This window comes from Mauremys reevesii, linkage group 4, assembly GCF_016161935.1.
Source record: "Mauremys reevesii isolate NIE-2019 linkage group 4, ASM1616193v1, whole genome shotgun sequence".
NCBI lineage: Eukaryota > Metazoa > Chordata > Testudines > Geoemydidae > Mauremys > Mauremys reevesii.
Genome location: NC_052626.1, coordinates 37,582,022 through 37,600,551, shown reverse-complemented (window position 1 = coordinate 37,600,551; position 18,530 = coordinate 37,582,022). Strand labels below are relative to the sequence as shown.

Here is an 18,530-nt window from a genome sequence, read left to right as displayed (position 1 = left end):
TCGCTCCCTCCCCTCACCCCCATTGGACCGGGCGCGCACTCTGCAGCACAGGGAGTCCCCAGGCTCCGGCCGCCCTGTAGGGTTTTTTGTTTTGTTCTCCCCTGCTTTGCCGGCCATGCCGTTCCCCCAACCCTGCTTTGCCGCTCCAGCCGCGCCGCAGGTTGTTTTTTTTTCACCTGCTTTGCCGCTCCAGCCATGCAGGTTTTTTTTGGTTTTCCCCCACCCTGCTTTACCACTCTGGCTGTGCTGCAGGTTTTTGTTTTTCTTCCCTGCTTTGCAATTCCAGCTGCGCCATTTTTTTGTTACCCCCACCCTGCTTTGCCGCTCTGGCTGCACCGTGTTTTCTTTTTCTTTTTTTTTCTTCACCTGCTTTGCCGCTCCAGCACCCTGTTCCCCCACCCCCTTTACTGCTCCAGCCCCACCGTGGTTTTATGTTGTTGTTTTGGGGGTTTTTTCCCTGTTTTGCTGCTCCGGCTGTACTGCAGTTTCCCCCCTCCCCCTTTGCCGTTCCAGCTGCGCCGTTTTTTTGTTCCCCCCACCCCGCTTTGCCGCTCTGGCCGCGCTGTGGTTTTGTTTTTGTTTTTTCCCCTGCTTGGCCGCTCTGGCGGCCCCTCCCCACCCCCACGCCCCTTTTTTTTTTTTTTGCTTGGGGCGGCAAAAAAGCCAGAGGCGGCCCTGGTGCTGACCCACTTGTCACTAATCCACAGGACACTGGCATGTGTTTTTAATCTTTCAATCACATCAGACAGCTTTCCATCTTCCTTTAGAAACTGTGCATGTGTGCAACAGGCAGATCATAATAACATTACCACCAGAAGATGGAGATGGTGCTAAATAGACATTGCACAAGGAGGAATTGCTTCTCCAGGAAAGAAGACAGAGGAGCCATGATAAGTGATCATAAATGTACAATCTCCTGTTTATTCCTAACCAGTTTCTTTTTTTTTTTAAGTTGACAGCATTTTTCTTTGATCTGGTCCTTGGATTTGCTAGTATTGCACAGACTGACTACTTTGGGAATGTAGCATGTTCAGTCAAGTTTAATTTGTGGGTAACAACTTCACGGCCTTCTGTAATCCTTACACCAGGGGTCGGCAATCTTTCAGAAGTGGTGTGCCAAGTCTTCATTTGTTCACTCTAATTTAAGGTTTTGCATGCCAGTAATACATTTTAACATTTTTGGAAGGTCTCTTTCTATAAGTCTATAATATATAACTAAACTATTGTTGTATGTAAAGTAAATAATGTTTTTAAAATGTTTAAGAAGCTTCATTTAAAATTAAATTAAAATGCAGAGCCCCGCAGACCGGTGGCCAGGACCCAGGCAGTGTGAGTGCCACTGAAAATCAGCTCGTGTGCCACTTTGGCACCTGTGCCATAGGTTGCCTAACCCTGCCTTACACAATTGGTAGAGCCGTGCATGGATATAAAAATGTGGCTCTGCAGAGCACTGGAGCCTGTGCAGGGCTTACATCTGGAGTCACCCCTGTCCTGGTCTGAGCTGTCAGCGCCAGGGTGGGGTGGGAGGGTTCAAGCTATCAACCTCACCTAGGGCTGACAGCCAACAGGCAATGTAATGCATCGCCTACACAGACACTGTGACACCCTAACTACAGCCTGGTCTACACTAGGCGTTTAAACCGGTTTTAGGAGCGTAAAACCGATTTAACGCCACACCCGTCCACACTAGGAGGCACCTTATATTGATTTTAATGGCTCTTTAAATCGGTTTCTGTACTCCTCCCCGACGAGAGGAGTAGCGCTAATATCGGGATTAACATATCGGAATAGGGTTAGTGTGGCCGCAAATCAACGGTATTGGCCTCCGGGCGGTATCCCACAGTGCACCACTGACCGCTCTGGACAGCATTCTGAACTCGGATGCACTAGCCAGGTAGACAGGAAAAGCCCCGCGAACTTTTGAAATTCATTTCCTGCTTCCCCAGCGTGGAGAGCTCATCAGCACAGGTGACCACGCAGAGCTCATCTGCACAGGTAACAATGCAGTCTCCTGAGAATCGAAAAAGAGCTCCAGCATGGACTGCACGGGAGGTACTGGATCTGATCGCTATATGGGGAGAGGATTCAGTGCTAACAGAACTGCGTTCCAAAAGACAAAATGAAAAAGTATTTGAAAGAATTTCTAAGGCTATGACGGATAAAGGCCACAGCAGGGACTCAGTGCAGTGCAGAGTGAAAGTTAAGGAGCTCAGACAAGCCTACCAGAAAACCAAAGAAGCAAACGGAAGGTCCGGGGCAGGTCGAAAAACATGCCGCTTCTATGCTGAGCTGCATGCAATTTTAGGGGGCTGCGCCACAACTACCCCACCCCTGACCGTGGATTCCGAGGTGGGGGTTGTAATCTCTGCCATGTCTGAGGATTATGCAGACGGGGAAGATGAAGATGAAGAAGAGGAGGACGACCTAGCAGAGAGCACACAGCACTCCGTGAGCCCCAGCAGCCAGGAGCTTTTTCTCACCCTGACGGAATTACCCTCCTCCCAAGCAACTATCCCAGACAATGACGCCATGGAAGGGACCTCTGGTGAGTGTACCTTTGCAAATAGCAAACATTGTTTTTTAAGCAAGCGTTTTTTAATGATTGATTTGCCCTGAGGACTTGGAATGCATTCGTAGACAGTATAGTTACTTAGAAAAGTTTGTTAACATGTCCGGGGATTGAGAGGAAATCCTCCAGGGACATCTCGATGAAGCGCTCCTGTAGGTACTCCAGAAGCCTTTGCAGCCTTGTTCCGCCCACCATGGTAGGACACTTTACCATGCCATGCATGTAGCAAGTAATCAGGTATCATAGCATGGCAAAGCATAGCAGCGTATGGTCCCGGTGATTGCTGGCATTCAAGAAGCATCCGTTCTTTATCTCGCTGTGTGATCCTCAGCAAAGTGATATTGTTCAGGATAACCTGGTTAAAAATCAGGAATTTAAGTAAGGGGGATGGCCATTTTCCTACTGGGTTTGTGGACTGCAGCAGCTTAAAAAAAAACCTTTCCTGCACGTAGCCAAGCGGGGGGAGGGGAGGAGTGAAATGCTGATGATCTTTTTTGTGTTTGGTCACCGGCGATCTTCCCCAAGCTACCAGCCATGCAGTGGGTGGGGGTGGGGGGGTGGGAAGGGTGTTGATTAGCAGGGAGCTAGCGTGGTATTAGCCATGCATTGGGGGGAGGGGTAAATCACTGCAGAAGCCGAAAGACAGTGGCTTACCATGGCCGCATGCAAGTTGAATTCTGATGCCTGGACCTGTGTCTGTGAGATCTGTAACTCCAGAGCTGCAGGCACTCACTATTAAGATGAAAAATGCGACCTTGTAGGGAAATCACATGTGCTATGTAAGGTGAATAGTGCTGTTCACTGTGAAAGACTATAACCATTGTTCTGTAAAATGTATCTTTTTAAATATTTCTCTCCCTCATGCAGCTGCAAATATTTCAAGCGTCCCTCCTCCATCCCAAAGGCTAGCACAGATAAGGCGGAGGAAAAAGAAGATGAGAGATTAAATGTTCTCGGATATTATGGAAGTTACACACAATGAAAGAGCTCATCTGAATTTGTGGAAGGACGTGGTATCAAATTACAGGAAAGATGCCAGTGAACGTGAGGACAGGAGAGACACCCGAGATGAGAGGTGGCGGCAGGAAGACCGGCAGGAAAATCAGAGGTGGCGGCAGGAAGATCAGCGGTGGCGGGATGCAACTCTGGGGCTGCTGCGTGATCAAACTGACATGCTCCGGCGTCTGGTGGAGCTTCAGGAACGGCAGCAGGATCACAGAGTGCCGCTACAGCCCCTGTATAACCACCCTCAACCCTCACCATGTTCCACATCCTCCTCACCCAGATGTGTAAGAACGCGTGGGGGGAGGCTCCGTGCACCCACCCACTCCACCCCCGTGGACAGCCCAACCAGAAGGCTGTCGTTAATGTGAAATTTTTTTAACGGCCTTCTCCATCCTTCCTATCCTCCTCCCAAACCACACCCTTCATTCTCTCCCTCTTTTTTATAATGAATTAATAAAGAATTCATGATTTTTAAACGAGAGTGACTTTATTTGCATAAGTAAGCTGTACTCGAAGGGGGAGGGTGAGTTGCTTACAGGGAATGAGTCAATCAAGGGGGTTGGGTGTTCATCAACAAACACAGCAGTCACACTGTACCCTGGCCATTGATGAAGCTCGTTTTCAAAGCTTCTCTGATGCGCACCGCTTCCTGGTGTGCTCTTCTAATCTCCCTGGTGTCTGGCTGCGCGTAATCAGCGGCCAGGTGATTTGCCTCAGCCTCCCACCCCGCCATAAAGGTCTCCCCCTTACTCTCACAGAGATTGTGGAGAATACAGCAAGCAGCAATAACATAGGGGACATTGGTTTGGCTGAGGTCTGAGCGAGTCAGTAATGTCCGCCAGCGCGCCTTTAAACGGCCAAATGCACATTCCACCACCATTCTGCACTTGCTCAGCCTGTAATTGAACAGATCCTGACCACTGTCCAGGCTGCCTGTGTATGGCTTCATGAGCCATGGCATCAAGGGGTAGGCTGGGTCCCCCAGGATAACGACAGGCATTTCAACATCCCCAACTGTTATTTTCTGGTCTGGAAAGTAATTCCCTTGCTGCAGCCGTTTAAACAGAGTAGTGCTTCTGAATACGCGAGCGTCATGAACCCTCCCTGGCCATCCCACGTGGATGTTGGTGAAACGTCCCTTGTGATCCACCAGTCCTTGCAGCACCATTGAAAAGTACCCCTTCCGGTTTACGTACTGGGTGCCCTGGCACTGCAGTGCCAAGATAGGGATATGGGTTCCATCTATCGCCCCACCACAGTTAGGGAATCCCAGTGCAGCAAAGCCATCCACTATGGCCTGCATGTTTCCCAGAGTCACAACCTTTCGTAGCAGCAGCTTAGTGATTGCTTTGGCTACTTGCATCACAGCAGCCCCCACAGTAGATTTTCCAACTCCAAATTGATTCCCGACTGACCGGTAGCTGTCTGGCGTTGCAAGCTTCCATAGGGCTATCGCCACTCGCTTCTCTACTGTGAGGGCTGCTCTCATCTTGGTATTATGGCGTTTCAGGGCAGGGGCAAGCAAGTCACAAAGTTCCATGAAAGTGCCCTTACGCATGCGAAAGTTTCGCAGCCACTGGGAATCGTCCCACACCTGCAACACAATGCGGTCCCACCAGTCAGTGCTTGTTTCCCAGGCCCAAAATCGGCGTTCAATGGATAGAATCTGCCCCATTACCATCAGGATCTGCAACGCTCCGGGGCCCGCGGTTTGAGGGAATTCTGTGTCTATGTCCTCATCACTGTCATCGCCGCGCTGCCGTATCCGCCTCCTCCTCGCCTCAGTTTGAAGGTCCTGGTTCACCATATACTGCACGAGAGTGCGCGAGGTGTTTAAAACATCCACGATTGCGGTATTGAGCTGAGCAGGGTCCATGCTTGCTGTGCTATGGCGTCTGCACAGTTCACCAAGCAAAAAAGGCGCGAAACGGTTGTGTGCTGCTTTCAGGGAGGGAGGGGTGAGGCTGTACCCAGAACCACCCGCGACAATGATTTTTGCCCCATCAGGCACTGGGATCTCAACCCGGTAATGCCAAGGGGCGGGGGAGGCTTCGGGAACTATGGGATAGCTACGGGATAGCTACCCACAGTGCAACGCTCCAGAAATCGACACTAGCCTCGGACCATGGACGCACACCACCGATTTAATGTGTTTAGTGTGGCCGCGCGCACTCGATTTTATACAATCTGTTTTGCAAAACTGGTTTATGTAAATTCGGAATAATCCCGTAGTGTAGACGTACCCACATTGACCAAAGTGCTATGCCTCTCGCAGAGATGGAGTTATTAAGTCGATGTTGTGGGCGACTTAGGCCTGGTCTACACTACGAGTTTAGGTCGAATTTAGCAGCATTAAATCGAATTAATCCTGCACCCGTCCACACAAGGAAGCCATTTACTTTGACATAAAGGGCTCTTAAAATCGATTTCTGTACTCCTCCCCGACGAGGGGAGTAGCGCTGAAATTGATATTGCGGGTTCGAATTAGGGTTAGTGTGGATGCAATTCAATGGTATTGGCCTCCGGGAGCTATCCCACAGTGCACCATTGTGACCACTCTCGACAGCAATCTGAACTCAGATGCACTGGCCAGGTAGACAGGAAAAGCCCCGCGAACTTTTGAATTTCATTTCCTGTTTGCCCAGCATGGAGAGCTGATCAGCACAGGTAACCATGCAGTCCGAGAATTGAAAAAGAGCTCCAGCATGGACCGCACGGGAGGTACTGAATCTGATCGCTGTATGGGGAGACAATTCTGTGCTAGCAGAACTATATTCCAAAAGACAAAATGCCAAAACATTTGAAAAAATCTCCAAGGGCATGATGGAGAGAGGCCACAATAGGGGCTCAATACAGTGCCGCGTGAAAGTTAAGGAGCTCAGACAAGCATACCAGAAAACCAAAGAAGCAAACGGATGCTCCGAGGCAGAGCTGCAGACATGCCGCTTCTACGCTGAGCTGCATGCAATTCTAGGGGAGGGGGCACCACCACTACCCCACTGTGGTGGTTTCTGCTGACCGTGGATTCCAAAGAGGGGGTATTCTCAGTCATGCCTGAGGATTTTGTGGATGGGGAAGATGAGGAGGACGAGCTTGAGGGGAGCACACAGCACACCGTTCTCCCCAGCAGCCAGGATCTTTTTCTCACCCTAACTGAAATAGCTTCCCAACCCTCCCAAGGCAGTATCCCGGACCATGAAGCCAGAGAAGAGATCTCTGGTGAGTGTACCTTTGTAAATATAAAACATGGTTTAAAAGCAAGAGTTTTCTAATGATTAATTTGCCCTGAGGACTTGGGATGCATTCGTGGCCAGTACAACTACTGGAAAAGTCTGTTAACGTGTCTGGGGATGGAGAGGAAATCCTCCATGGACATCTCCATGAAGCTCTCCTGGAGGTACTCTAAAAGCCTTTGCAGAAGGTTTCTCAGGAGAGCAGCCTTATTTCGTCCTCCATGATAGGACACTTTACCATGCCATGCTAGTAGCAAGTAATCTGGTATCATTGCATGACAAAGCCTGGCAGCATATGGTCCCCTGTGTTTGCTGGCATTCAAGCAACATCTTTATCTCTCTGTATTATCCTCAGGAGAGTGATATCATTCATGGTAACCTGGTTGAAATACGGGAATTTAATTAAGGGGACATTCGGAGGTGGCCGTTCCTACTGGGCTGTTTGCCTGTGGCTGAAAATAAATCCTCCCCGCAGTTGGGGAGGGGGAGGGATTGGCGCTGAGCTTTTCGCATTTGGCTAGCATTTTCCTGATACCAGCCATGCGGTGGGGGGAAGGGGTAAAGCGATCATCCCAGAGGCTTGGATGGGGATGGAGGTTAGTTTGGTTTCTGCTGCTGCATGTTAACACAAAAACCGCAGCACTCAATGGGCTTTGCTTGGTATGGGAAAGGAGGGCATTACTTTTATGAAGGTTGCAGAAGCCGAAAAACAATGGCTTACCATGGCCGCATGCAAGCCGAATTCTGTTTCCCGTCTGATCTCTAACACCAAAGCCGCAGGCACTCAATATTAAGATGCAAAATGGGACCTTGTACCGAAATCACATGTGCTATGTAATGTGAATAGTGTTGTTCACTGTGAAAGAGTATACCCATTGTTCTGTAAAATGTATCTTTTTAAATACTTATCTTGCTTTTTTCCCTCCCACAGCTGCAAATTTTTCAAGCCTCCCTCCTCCATCCCGAAGGCTATCTCAGATAAGGCAGCGAAAAAAACGCATGTGCAATGAAATGTTCTCTGAGATCATGCAGTCAACCCGCAATGGAAGAGCTCATCTGAATGAGTGGAAGGACACAGTATCACAGTACAGGAAAGCAGCCAATGAACATGAGGACAGGAGGGACGAACGTGAGGACAGGAGGGATGATCGAGATGAGAGGTGGCGGCAGGAAGATCAGAGGAGGCAGGATGCAACGCTGGGGCTACTGCGGGATCAAACGGACATGCTCTGACGTCTGGTGGAGTATCAGGAACGGCATCAGGATCACAGAGTGCCGCTGCAGCCCCTGTTTAACCACCCTTCCCCCTCCCTAAGTTCCATAGCCTTCTCACCCAGACGCCCAAGAACGTGGGGTCGGGGGAGGCTCCGTACACCCTGCCACTGCACCCCAGGGGACAGCCCAAGCAACAGCAGGCTGTCATTCAACAAGTTTTAAAGTGGCCTTTTCCTTCCATCCCTACTCCCCTCCTCCCACACTTCACCTGGTACCTTGTCAGTTCTCTCCCTATTTTTATATTCAATTAATAAAGAATACATAGTTTTTAAACAATAGTGACTTTATTTCCTTTGCAAGCAAGCTGTGATCGAAGGGGGGAGGGTGGGTGGCTTACAGGGAATGAGTCAACCAAGGGGGTGGGTTTTCATCAAGGAGAAACAAACTGAACTGTCACACCATAGCCTAGCCAGTCATGAAACTGGTTTTCAAAGCTTCTCTGATGCGCAGCACTTCCTGGTGGGCTCTTCTAATGGCCTTGGTGTCTGGCTGCACGTAATCAGCAGCCAGGCGATTTGCCTCAACCTCCCACCCCGCCATAAACATCTCCCCCTTACTCTCACAGAGATTGTGGAGCACACAGCAAGCAGCAATAACAATGGGAATATTGGTTTCGCTGAGGTCTGAGCAAGTCAGTAAAGTGCGCCAGTGACCCTTTAAATGTCCAAATGCACATTCTACCACCATTCTGCATGTGCTCAGCCTATAGTTGAACAGCTTCTGACTACAGTCCAGGCTGCTTGTGTATGGCTTCATGAGCCATGGCATTAAGGAGTAGGCTGGGTCCCCAAGGATAACTATAGGCATATCAACATCCCCAACAGTTATTTTCTGGTCTGTGAAGTAAATCCCTTGCTGCAGCCTTTTAAACAGACTAGTGTTCCTGAAGACGCGAGTGTCATGAACCCTTCCCGGCCATCCCACATTGACATTGGTGAAACGTCCCTTGTGATCCACCAGTGCTTGCAGCACCATTGAAAAGTACCCCTTGCAGTTTATGTACTGGCTGCCCTGGTGGTCCAGTGCCAATATAGGGATATGGGTTCCATCTATCGCCACACCACAGTTAAGGAATCCCATTGCAGCAAAGCCATCTACTATGACCTGCATATTTCCCAGAGTCACTACCTTTGGTAGCAGCAGCTCAGTGATTGCTTTGGCTACTTGCATCACAGCAGCCCCCCACAGTAGATTTGCCCACTCCAAATTGATTCCCGACTGACCGGTAGCTGTCTGGTGTTGCAAGCTTCCACAGGGCTATCGTCATTCGCTTGTGAACTGTGAGGGCTGCTCTCATCTTGGTATTCTGGCGCTTCAGGGCAGGGGAAAGCAAGTCACAAAGTTCCATGAAAGTGCCCTTACGCATGCAAAAGTTTTGCAGCCACTGGGAATTGTCCCACACCTGCAACACTATGCGGTCCCACCACTCTGTGCTTGTTTCCTGGGCCCAGAATCGGCGTTCCATGGCATGAACCTGCCCCATTAACACCATGATGTGCACACTGCCGGGGCCCATACTTTGTGAGAAGTCTATGTCCATGTCTATGTCCTCATCACTCTCGTCACCGCACTGCCATCGCCTCCTCACCTGGTTTTGCAGGTTCTGGTTCAGCATAAACTGCACGATAATGTGCGAGGTGTTTACAATGTTCATCACTGCTGCGTTGAGCTGATTGGGCTCCATGCTTGCCACGGTATGGCGTCTGCGCTGAAAAAAGGCGCAAAACAATTGTCTGCCGTTGCTCTGACGGAGGGAGGGGCGACTGATGACATGGCTTACAGGGAATTAAAATCCACAAAGGCGGAGGCTTTGCATCAAGGAGAAACACAAACAACTGTCACACAGAATGGCCTCCTCAAGGACTGAACTCCAAAGCCTAGGTTTAGCCTGCTGTTGATTTCATGGAGGGAGGGGGGAGGAAATGAATACAAAACAAATCTGGTCTGTTTCTTGTTTTGATTCACTCCATCTATCTTTTACATCTTAGGCTGGCAGCAGATGCTGCATTATGACAGCTAGCCCTCATCATCTCCTAGGTGCTCGGCAGAAGATGGGAAATGACCTGGCTGAGTCACTCCCATCTCTGTGTGATGACGATCGCTTTCAGTCCTAATACACCATCTGCTGCCAAAAGGCAATGAGCTGCTGCTGTGTAGCAATGCAGTCCCACATCTGCCAGCACCTAGGAGACTTATGGTGACAGTCAGCTGTGTGGGCTCCATGATTGCCGTGGTATGGCATCTGCACAGGTAACCCAGGGAAAAAGGCATGAAATAGTTGTCTGCCATTGCTTTCATGGAGGGACGGAGGGAGGGAGAGGGGGTCTGATGACATGTACCCAGCACCACCCGCGACAATGTTTTTTGCCCCATCAGGCATTGGGATCTCAACCCAGAATTCCAATGGGCGGGAGAGACTGCAGGAACTATGGGATAGCTACCCAGAGTGCAACACTCTGGAAGTCGAGGCTAGCCTCAGTACTATGAATGCATACCGCCGAATGAATGTGCTTAGTGTGGCCACATACACTCGACTTTATACAATCTGTTGCCAAAAATCGAATTCTGTAAAATCAGAGTAATCTCGTAGTGTAGACATACCCTTACATAAGTGGGAGCACCATTGTAGTGTAGGCACTTACAAAGGTTGATGTAAGTTGCCTTATGTTGACCTAAATCTGTAGTGTAGACCAGTTCTCTAACGATTACTCTTGACTTTAGATGAAGAGAGTTATGTAAAAACAATAAAATTCTCTCCACTCTTGAGTGTTCTTTTGGATGTGGTCAGAGGCTTCTTGGGTGGACAGAATCTCCCTCCTACCGCTCATGGCTTCTCCAACTTATGGAATCTCTCTCTGACCTTTGCAGTCAGTTTCCTTCAACCTTGGCTGGTCCTGCAGTCAAAGAGTCCTCTTTCCCTTCAAAAGCTTGTCCCTTTGTCTGTCTCTGCTGCCCCAAGCTTCATTTGTCTCCCTGATCCACCCAGTCTCTGTGTTTTTAAAGGTCTGTACCCACACATCATCTGTTTGTTCCTTCTTCTGGAGAAATTCCATTCCTTCAAACCTTAGCCCTCTGCGGAAAAGTTGGAGATGAAGTTACTCATTTGTTAAGCCAGAGCAAAGTCATTACAATGTTGATAACTTTTTTGTTCTGTAGCTTCTTCCAGACAAAGTCTTTGTCAGCCCATAGTTGGTTTTACTAAACATTGAGGTGTAGAGTTATATAGAGAATTAATCAACACTCACTAGCTGCATGTAGATTCCCCAAAACATTACAAAAGGATAATGCATAGGAGGAGCATACTTTCCCACTTTCCCCTCCGCACATGAAAATATCTGAGCTTTGCATATATTCATAGAAAAAGGTAACATGGATCCAACCCTGCTCTCCTTATATAAGGAAAACTCACATTTTTATTTGTGCAATCAGTGATGCAGAAGTGGGTCCATAAATTGTAAAGATCTTTATTTGTATTACAGTAGCATCCATACACCTGTAGAGTAAAAGATAGTCCCTTCCCTGAAGAGCTTACACTGTTAGTTTGAAACCAGATATAACAAGTGGTTGAAATAAATGCTAATAAAATTTGCAGATGGCACAAAGTTGGGAGATATTGCCAATACAGAATATCATACAAGAAGATTTGGAATACCTTGAAAACTGGAGTAATAGAAATGGAATGACATTTAATAGTGCAAAGTGCAAGGTCGTGCACTTAGGGACTAACAACAAGAAGTTTTGCTATAAGTTGGGGACTTATCAGTTGGAAGTGACAGAGGAGGAGAAAGACCTAGGTGTATTGGTCAATCACAGGATGACCATGAGTCACCATTGTGATGTGGCTTGTTTACCTTGACCAAATGAAAGCTGAGGGGAGACATGATTGCTCTTTCTCTCTAAATACATCAGAGGGAGAAACACCAGAGAAGGAGAGGAGTTATTTAAGTTAAAGGCACAGGAACAAATGGATATAAACTGGCCATGAACAAGTTTAGGCTTGAAATTAGACCTAGGTTTCTAACCATCAGAGGAGTGAAGTGTTGGAATAGGCTTTCAAGGGGAGCAGTGAGGGCAAACAAACCCAACTAGTTTCAAGACTGAGCTTGATAAGTATGTGGAGGAGCTGGTATGATGAGATTGCCTACAATGGCATATGGCCCATCTGTGACTGCTATTAACAAATATCTCCAGTGGCCAGAAAAGGGACAGTAGATGGGGAAGACTCTACCTCATTAGAGACAATTCTTTCCCCAATGTCTCGCTGATGAGTCTCTCAAATATGCTTAGAGTCTAGCTGATCACCTTATTTGGAGCCGGGAAGGAATTTTCCCCTGGGTCAGATTGGCATAGAGCCTGGGTTGGGGGCGTCATCTTCCTCTGCAGCTTGGGACACTTGAATTAGAGTAAATGGTGGATTCTCTGTAATTTGAAGTCTTTAAATCATGATTGGAGGATTTCAGTAACTCAGCCACAGGTTATGGGTCTATTATAAGAGTGGGTGGGTGAGGTTCTGTGGCCTGTGATGTGCAGGAGATCAGACTATAATCACAATGGTCCCTTCTGGCCTTGAAGTTTATGAGTCTATAAATGAAAGGCAAAAATCGGGTGACTCAAATTGAGTATTTTTCCCATAGACTAGCAGTGTACCTGATTTGTAGATATAGACTATATTTTAATGGAAACAAATCAAATTAGTAGCAGCAGTCTCATCTCACCACCTGTCTAGACATTGTCAGCCGTGTAAGTACCAATCACCTTCTAAAACATTTTTTGTAGTAGTCTGTGAAACCAGGATTGAGCAATAATGAAACAGGGCAAAGCCCATCACTCTGCCTTCTGTATATCCTGTCAGGAAGATCACCATAAATTTACTGTGAAAATTCTGTAATATTAGCCTTTAGAATTAGGTGTTTGACGGTAGTTTACTGCTGGTGAAAGATGGTAGATTGACAGCCCTGGAGAATGAAGACACCTGTTTATCCACAAAACAGGTACAGCATAAACAGTACAAGTTTCCCCACATTTCCTGGCCTTTTTGCTGCAACTCTGAACCTAGAAATAACACCTCCTGGTTATGCACCTGTGAGGGAATTCAGCAAAAATTGGTTTTATTCCACTCCTTATGCACCAGATCCAGTATCTGTGGTGAAAGCAGCTTTGTGGTAAACCATAACATTTTAGATAATGCAAGCTATTTCAATTTTAATGTCTTTTTCATTATTTGACTAAAGCAAATCTGAATCCCAGCTGTGTTTTAATCCCACAAAAATGTTTTGACATTTTCTAAGCTTCATCATGTGTAAAAATGTTCTTAAGGTCAGTGCAGGAAACAAAGTCTAATTTAAAGCAGATGGAAAGGCTGAGGAATAAAGAATGAAGGACTAATCTCTCTTATTAAATGAAAGGGTTTATACATTTAATTTGAGTTTTATGTTTTCCCACACTCCCTTCATTTTATGGTCATATGGGAGGAAATTGTCCCACTCTACATGGCAGTCTTGAAGCCTTAGCTGGACTACTGTGTCTGGGCACAACACTTTAGGAAAGATGTGGACTAATTGGAGAGGATCCAGAGGAGAGCAACAAAAATGATAAAATGTTTAGAAAACCTGACCTATGAGGAAAGGTTAAAAAAACTGGGCATGTTTAGTCTTGAGAAAGGAAGACTTGGGGTGGGGGAACCTGATAACAGTCTTCAAATATGTTAAGGACTGTTATAAATAGGACTATGATCGATTGTCCTCCTTGTTCACTGAAAGTAGGACAAGAAATAATGTGATTAAACTGCAACAAGGGAGATTTAGGTTAGATATTAGGGAAAACTTTCTAATTATGAGGGTTACATTTTGGAATAGGCTTCCAAGGGAGATTGCAAAATCCTAATCATTGTAGGTTTTTAAGAACAGGTTGAACAAACACATGTCAGGGATAGTCTGGGTTTGCTTGGTCTTGCCTCAGCAGAGGGGACAGGACTTCATAACTTCTTGAGGTCCCTTCCAGCCCTACGTTTCTATGATTGTATATTGTTTGGTACTTCTAAAATCTCATTTTCTATTTTATTTACTTTTACTTCCTTGGCTTTTGGTATTCCAATCTTCTCTTTTGCATTTGTCGTGGTTTCTTTTAACAGAGATTCTTCTTACTTTATTATAAGAATTAATGTATTCATACATAATTACTTTCACAATTACCCTACATTCCCAAGCACCCAACAAAATTAAATTATATTGGCTGGAAGTTTCAGTTTTTAGAAAATTATTACTCCTTGGTTTGAAAATGTATAATGGACGTTGAGATATATTGCCGTTAGCCACCGGGCATTATTCTTCCCGCTTCCTTTCCCATCAATCATAATATTGTTCTTGGAGGCAGGGATCAGATCTGAAAGGGCCAGAAATCTCATAAGAGTCTGCTTTCGCGAGCTTTCCAGCTCAGTTTTGCAGACTCAGGTTTAAGATTTCTATCAGCATCCAAAGCTTGGGATGATTATATGTCTCTAGACACCAAACCTTTTGAGGTTTCCCCTATCATTGGTCTCTCTCTCTCTCTCTCTCTCTCTCTCTCTCTCATTTTAAAACTAATATGACTATTTTCTTCATCTTTGTTGTCTGATTAACTTAATTCTGTAATTTAATAACCTAACATTAAATCATTGTGTTTATCAGCAAGCACTGCCCTATTTCTTCAATCTCTCTGCTAGAGCTTTTCCCCACTCCTCTTATATTTTAGGTAGGGAAACCTGGTTAGTTACTTTGTGCAAAGTGACAAATGAGACTGCATGTTTCCCATTGAAATGTATGTTTCTCCTCTAGGAATCTCAAAAGTAAACTTAGGCAATAATGTTTGTTTTCCTATGCAACATTTTTCATTAATAGGCACCTCAGATTTTTATATATTGCTTTTTACACAGATACTTTTTGTGACGGTATCTCCTATAAGGCTTTATGGAAATATGCTTAGAATGTGTTTTATGCTACCTATGCCATGTAACATATCTCCATAAAGGTTATGATCTACTGAATGTATTAATCCTATTTGTATGCACATATCATTTTTGTATTCAAAGTTATGAATGTTGGCTGTGTACTGGTTTGATTTCTAAATAACTGTAGTAGAGCATTTGATCAGTTCCTGGAGAAAGGAATGTTGAAATGAAGTACCTAATCAAGAAACACTTAAAGGACAATGGATCTTGGAATGCTCCAATCCACATAAGACGTCTACCTGAGGACGTTCAAGGTAGCATGTAAACAATCGATGCTACCTGTAAAAACTGTGAGTCATGCATGGACATGTGACTTGCCCAGGTGACTCCTAAACGCCATCTTGGGGCTGGACTATGCATAGGAGTGAGGAGGGGGTCTCCACCCACAAGAGAAAGTCTATTTAAACCCCTGGGAGACTCCTCCATTTGGTCTTCAGCTGGCTAAAGAGGGAGCCTCTCCACCCCGCAGGATACTTGAAAGAAACTGGAACAAAGGACAGTAACTACAGGGGGTGTGAATGATTGCTGGACCCCGTCTAAAAGGAGATTAGTCTGTAAAAGGGAGCATTCTGGAACTGGTGATGATCTTATCTGTATTCAGTTTGATTAGACATAGATTTGCACATTTTATTTTATTTTGCTTGGTTTAGACCCAATTGGGAGTTGGGCATCTGAGTGTTAAAGACAGGAACACTTCTTTGAGCAGCTTTCAGGTAAACCTGCAGCTTTGGGGCAAGAAATTCAGACCCTGGGTCTTTGCTGGAGCAGACGGGAGTATCTGGCTCAGCAAGACAGGGTGCTGGGGTCCCGAGCTGGCAGGGAAAGCAGGGGGCAGAAGTAGTCTTGGCACATCAGGTGGCAGCTTCCAAGGGGGTTTCTGTGATCCAACCCGTCACACTTTTTGTTTGTGTTTTCATTAGGTATCCACTTGTATTGTGCTTTACTCTTTCCATCTCTTATTTTCTTATACATTTCTGCAGCCTCTGGGGAGTACAGTGATTCTGTATTAGTTCTGTATTAGTTTTAAAAAAATTGTCTTTGTCTCCTCAAGGTAACATTCACAATTAAAATCTCTGTTTTCCTGTACATAATCCCAAGAAGTTTTTTCTCCTCTTTTGTAATGATTTCCTTTTTCTGTGTCCGAGAATAGAAAAACATTGCTTAGGGTGGTATACAGGGTTATAACCTTGAGGAATGATGTGAAATTAAGAAAAACAACATTTAGACAGAATACTGTGGGATGTAGTAAGCTTCAGAATACTTTCCTGAGGAGACTGGGGAATCGCCATTATGGAAATGAGGATGGCAAGAGAAACATGCTCCTTTATATAGACTCACATGGAGCATCCTCTAGCTTGAGGGAGGGGTTGTGTGGCTCCTCAATGGTTAGACTTTTCCATATAGTTACTAGCTTGTGTGGAGTGAGCAGGGACATCCCAAGAGTGTGGTTCTTTTACTGATAACTGCTAAAAGTAACACCACTGTTTATCCAAAAAGGAGAAACTGAAAAGGTCATTCTTCCAAATGGAGAGCCACTTGTGTGGGGTTTTGCCAGATGGGAATGGGATGGCATTGTCTTGCTTATCCGTTCACTCTTCTCCCACTGATGACATTTGCACAAATCTTTTGGGAGGGCTCAGGGCACAGGTTTTTGGCGAAGGGGAAAGAGATGCATTTTGCCATGTTGCTTTGCAACACATATCTTTTCTAAAAGCTCTTTATTAGTTCTTTCCCTGTGAATTAGGGGACACAGTGCACAGAAAACACACTTTTGTTTACATGCTTAGAATCATGTTCTTTGTTAGTAAAGCTCTTAAAATAGCAACACTTGACAGTTGCCATCTTTCTCAATATAATACAGGTTTAATATGAGCTGATGTTCAGCTTGTGAGGAACATTGCTATAGCTATAAGAGTGTTTTCTCTTAAATTGGCATATGGTTCAAGAAGCACCACTAGAAACTAGAGGGAAAATAGCAGAAGGAGAAACTTTGTGTGTTTATTTCTACATTTTTATTGATTTTTTGTGTGTTTTAAACTACTTGAGCCTTAAAAGCCTATTTTAAAAGGTTTTGGTGTTTTTGTCATTCATAGTTTGCCCAAGGAGATAGTAATCAGTTTTAAAACCTTGAGGATGGGAAAATGGTTTACAGATGTGCTAAAGGGAGCAGGGAGATGATCTTTCTTCTACTCAAAATCAGATTATAGCTGTACCTAGCTAACTCTCATCAGCAACTGCAGCAAATGATGGCAACAATTCTGCAGATACTTCAGTATGCTCTTAACTTCATTTGCATGAATAGAGTCAAGTGTGTAAAGTTATGCATGTGTTTAAAGCCTTTGCAAAATCAGGGCCTGTGTGAATTAGATGAGCAAATGATACTATCATATCTGCTTCTGTTTTCAATTGTCTCTCCAAAATGAGCATGTTCTCACAGATATTAAATCTTTAAAGAATTCATTTTCAATTACAAAGGCAAGCTAAAGCACTGCTTCTGCTGCATGGCTTATGAGAAGCATAGCTGATGGCCACCAATGGCAATCACAACACTGTCTATGCAAAAATGTGTTTCAAATAGAAAACCAGTTTTAAAATTACTGAAAAAGAGGCCCCACTGACTCGCTCTTTCAAAGTTGTAGCAGTTTTTCAGGTTTGTAAACCAAAGAATAATTTAGGGAGATTTTATCATCTCAAACAAGTTGTACCCAGTATCTCTGTGCAATCATTAATTAAAATAAACAGAAAAAAAATAATGCCCTGGGCTCTGCGCTAGCAGTGATTCCTTCATCCCATTCATTGCACTTTCATTGTGCATTTATGCAGCCAAACAAGTTGTCTGGTATCATGATGCTGGGTGCCATCTGAATGCTGTTTGGTGATACCCAGTTGGTACATTTCAAGTAGAATATGCGCAGGCAGCATGCCAACTCCTGCGTCACCTCCTTCATATGTTGTTGGTTGTCTTTTAGTTTTGTTTTTTGTGCTGCAGCTTTCTGTGCAACTCCTAAAGTGCTTTGAAGATCTTAAATGTCTCACTTCAGTCATTTCATTTGCTGAAGTTTTATTCTTTCTTTACGCAGTGATGTCTCCCGGACCAGTGTTGCTACCCTTCCAACAAAAGGACTGGAAAACCTTAAAGAACTGATGGCTAAAAATACATGGACATTGAAGAAACTACCTCCCGTAAAGACTTTTCTTCATCTAATGCGAGCTGACCTGTCCTATCCAAGCCACTGCTGTGCTTTCAAGAACTGGAAGAAAACCAAAGGGTGAGTGTTAGCAACTTTGATTAAATCATAAGTCATATAATTAAAGAAGGATTATTTGATGTTTTAATATATAATAAATAATATAATAATTCTAGTTAATGGGTTTTGTAGCCATTTTTGAAATTATATAATAGAGCAGAGGGACAGGTTTAAAATTAATAAAAATAAATACTTTTTCACACAACACATAGTTT

The 18,530-nt window shown here is 45.1% G+C and overlaps 1 protein-coding gene across 1 annotated transcript in view; it reads left to right on the top strand.

The window, feature by feature from the left end:
- Positions 1–18,530, top strand: part of TSHR (thyroid stimulating hormone receptor) — a 215,706-nt gene that overhangs the window by 193,234 nt on the left and 3,942 nt on the right. Inside the window, exon 10 of the mRNA XM_039533280.1 lies at positions 18,148–18,336. Within this exon, the coding sequence (XP_039389214.1) occupies positions 18,148–18,336 (189 nt within the window). The remainder of the gene's footprint in view (positions 1–18,147; positions 18,337–18,530) is intronic.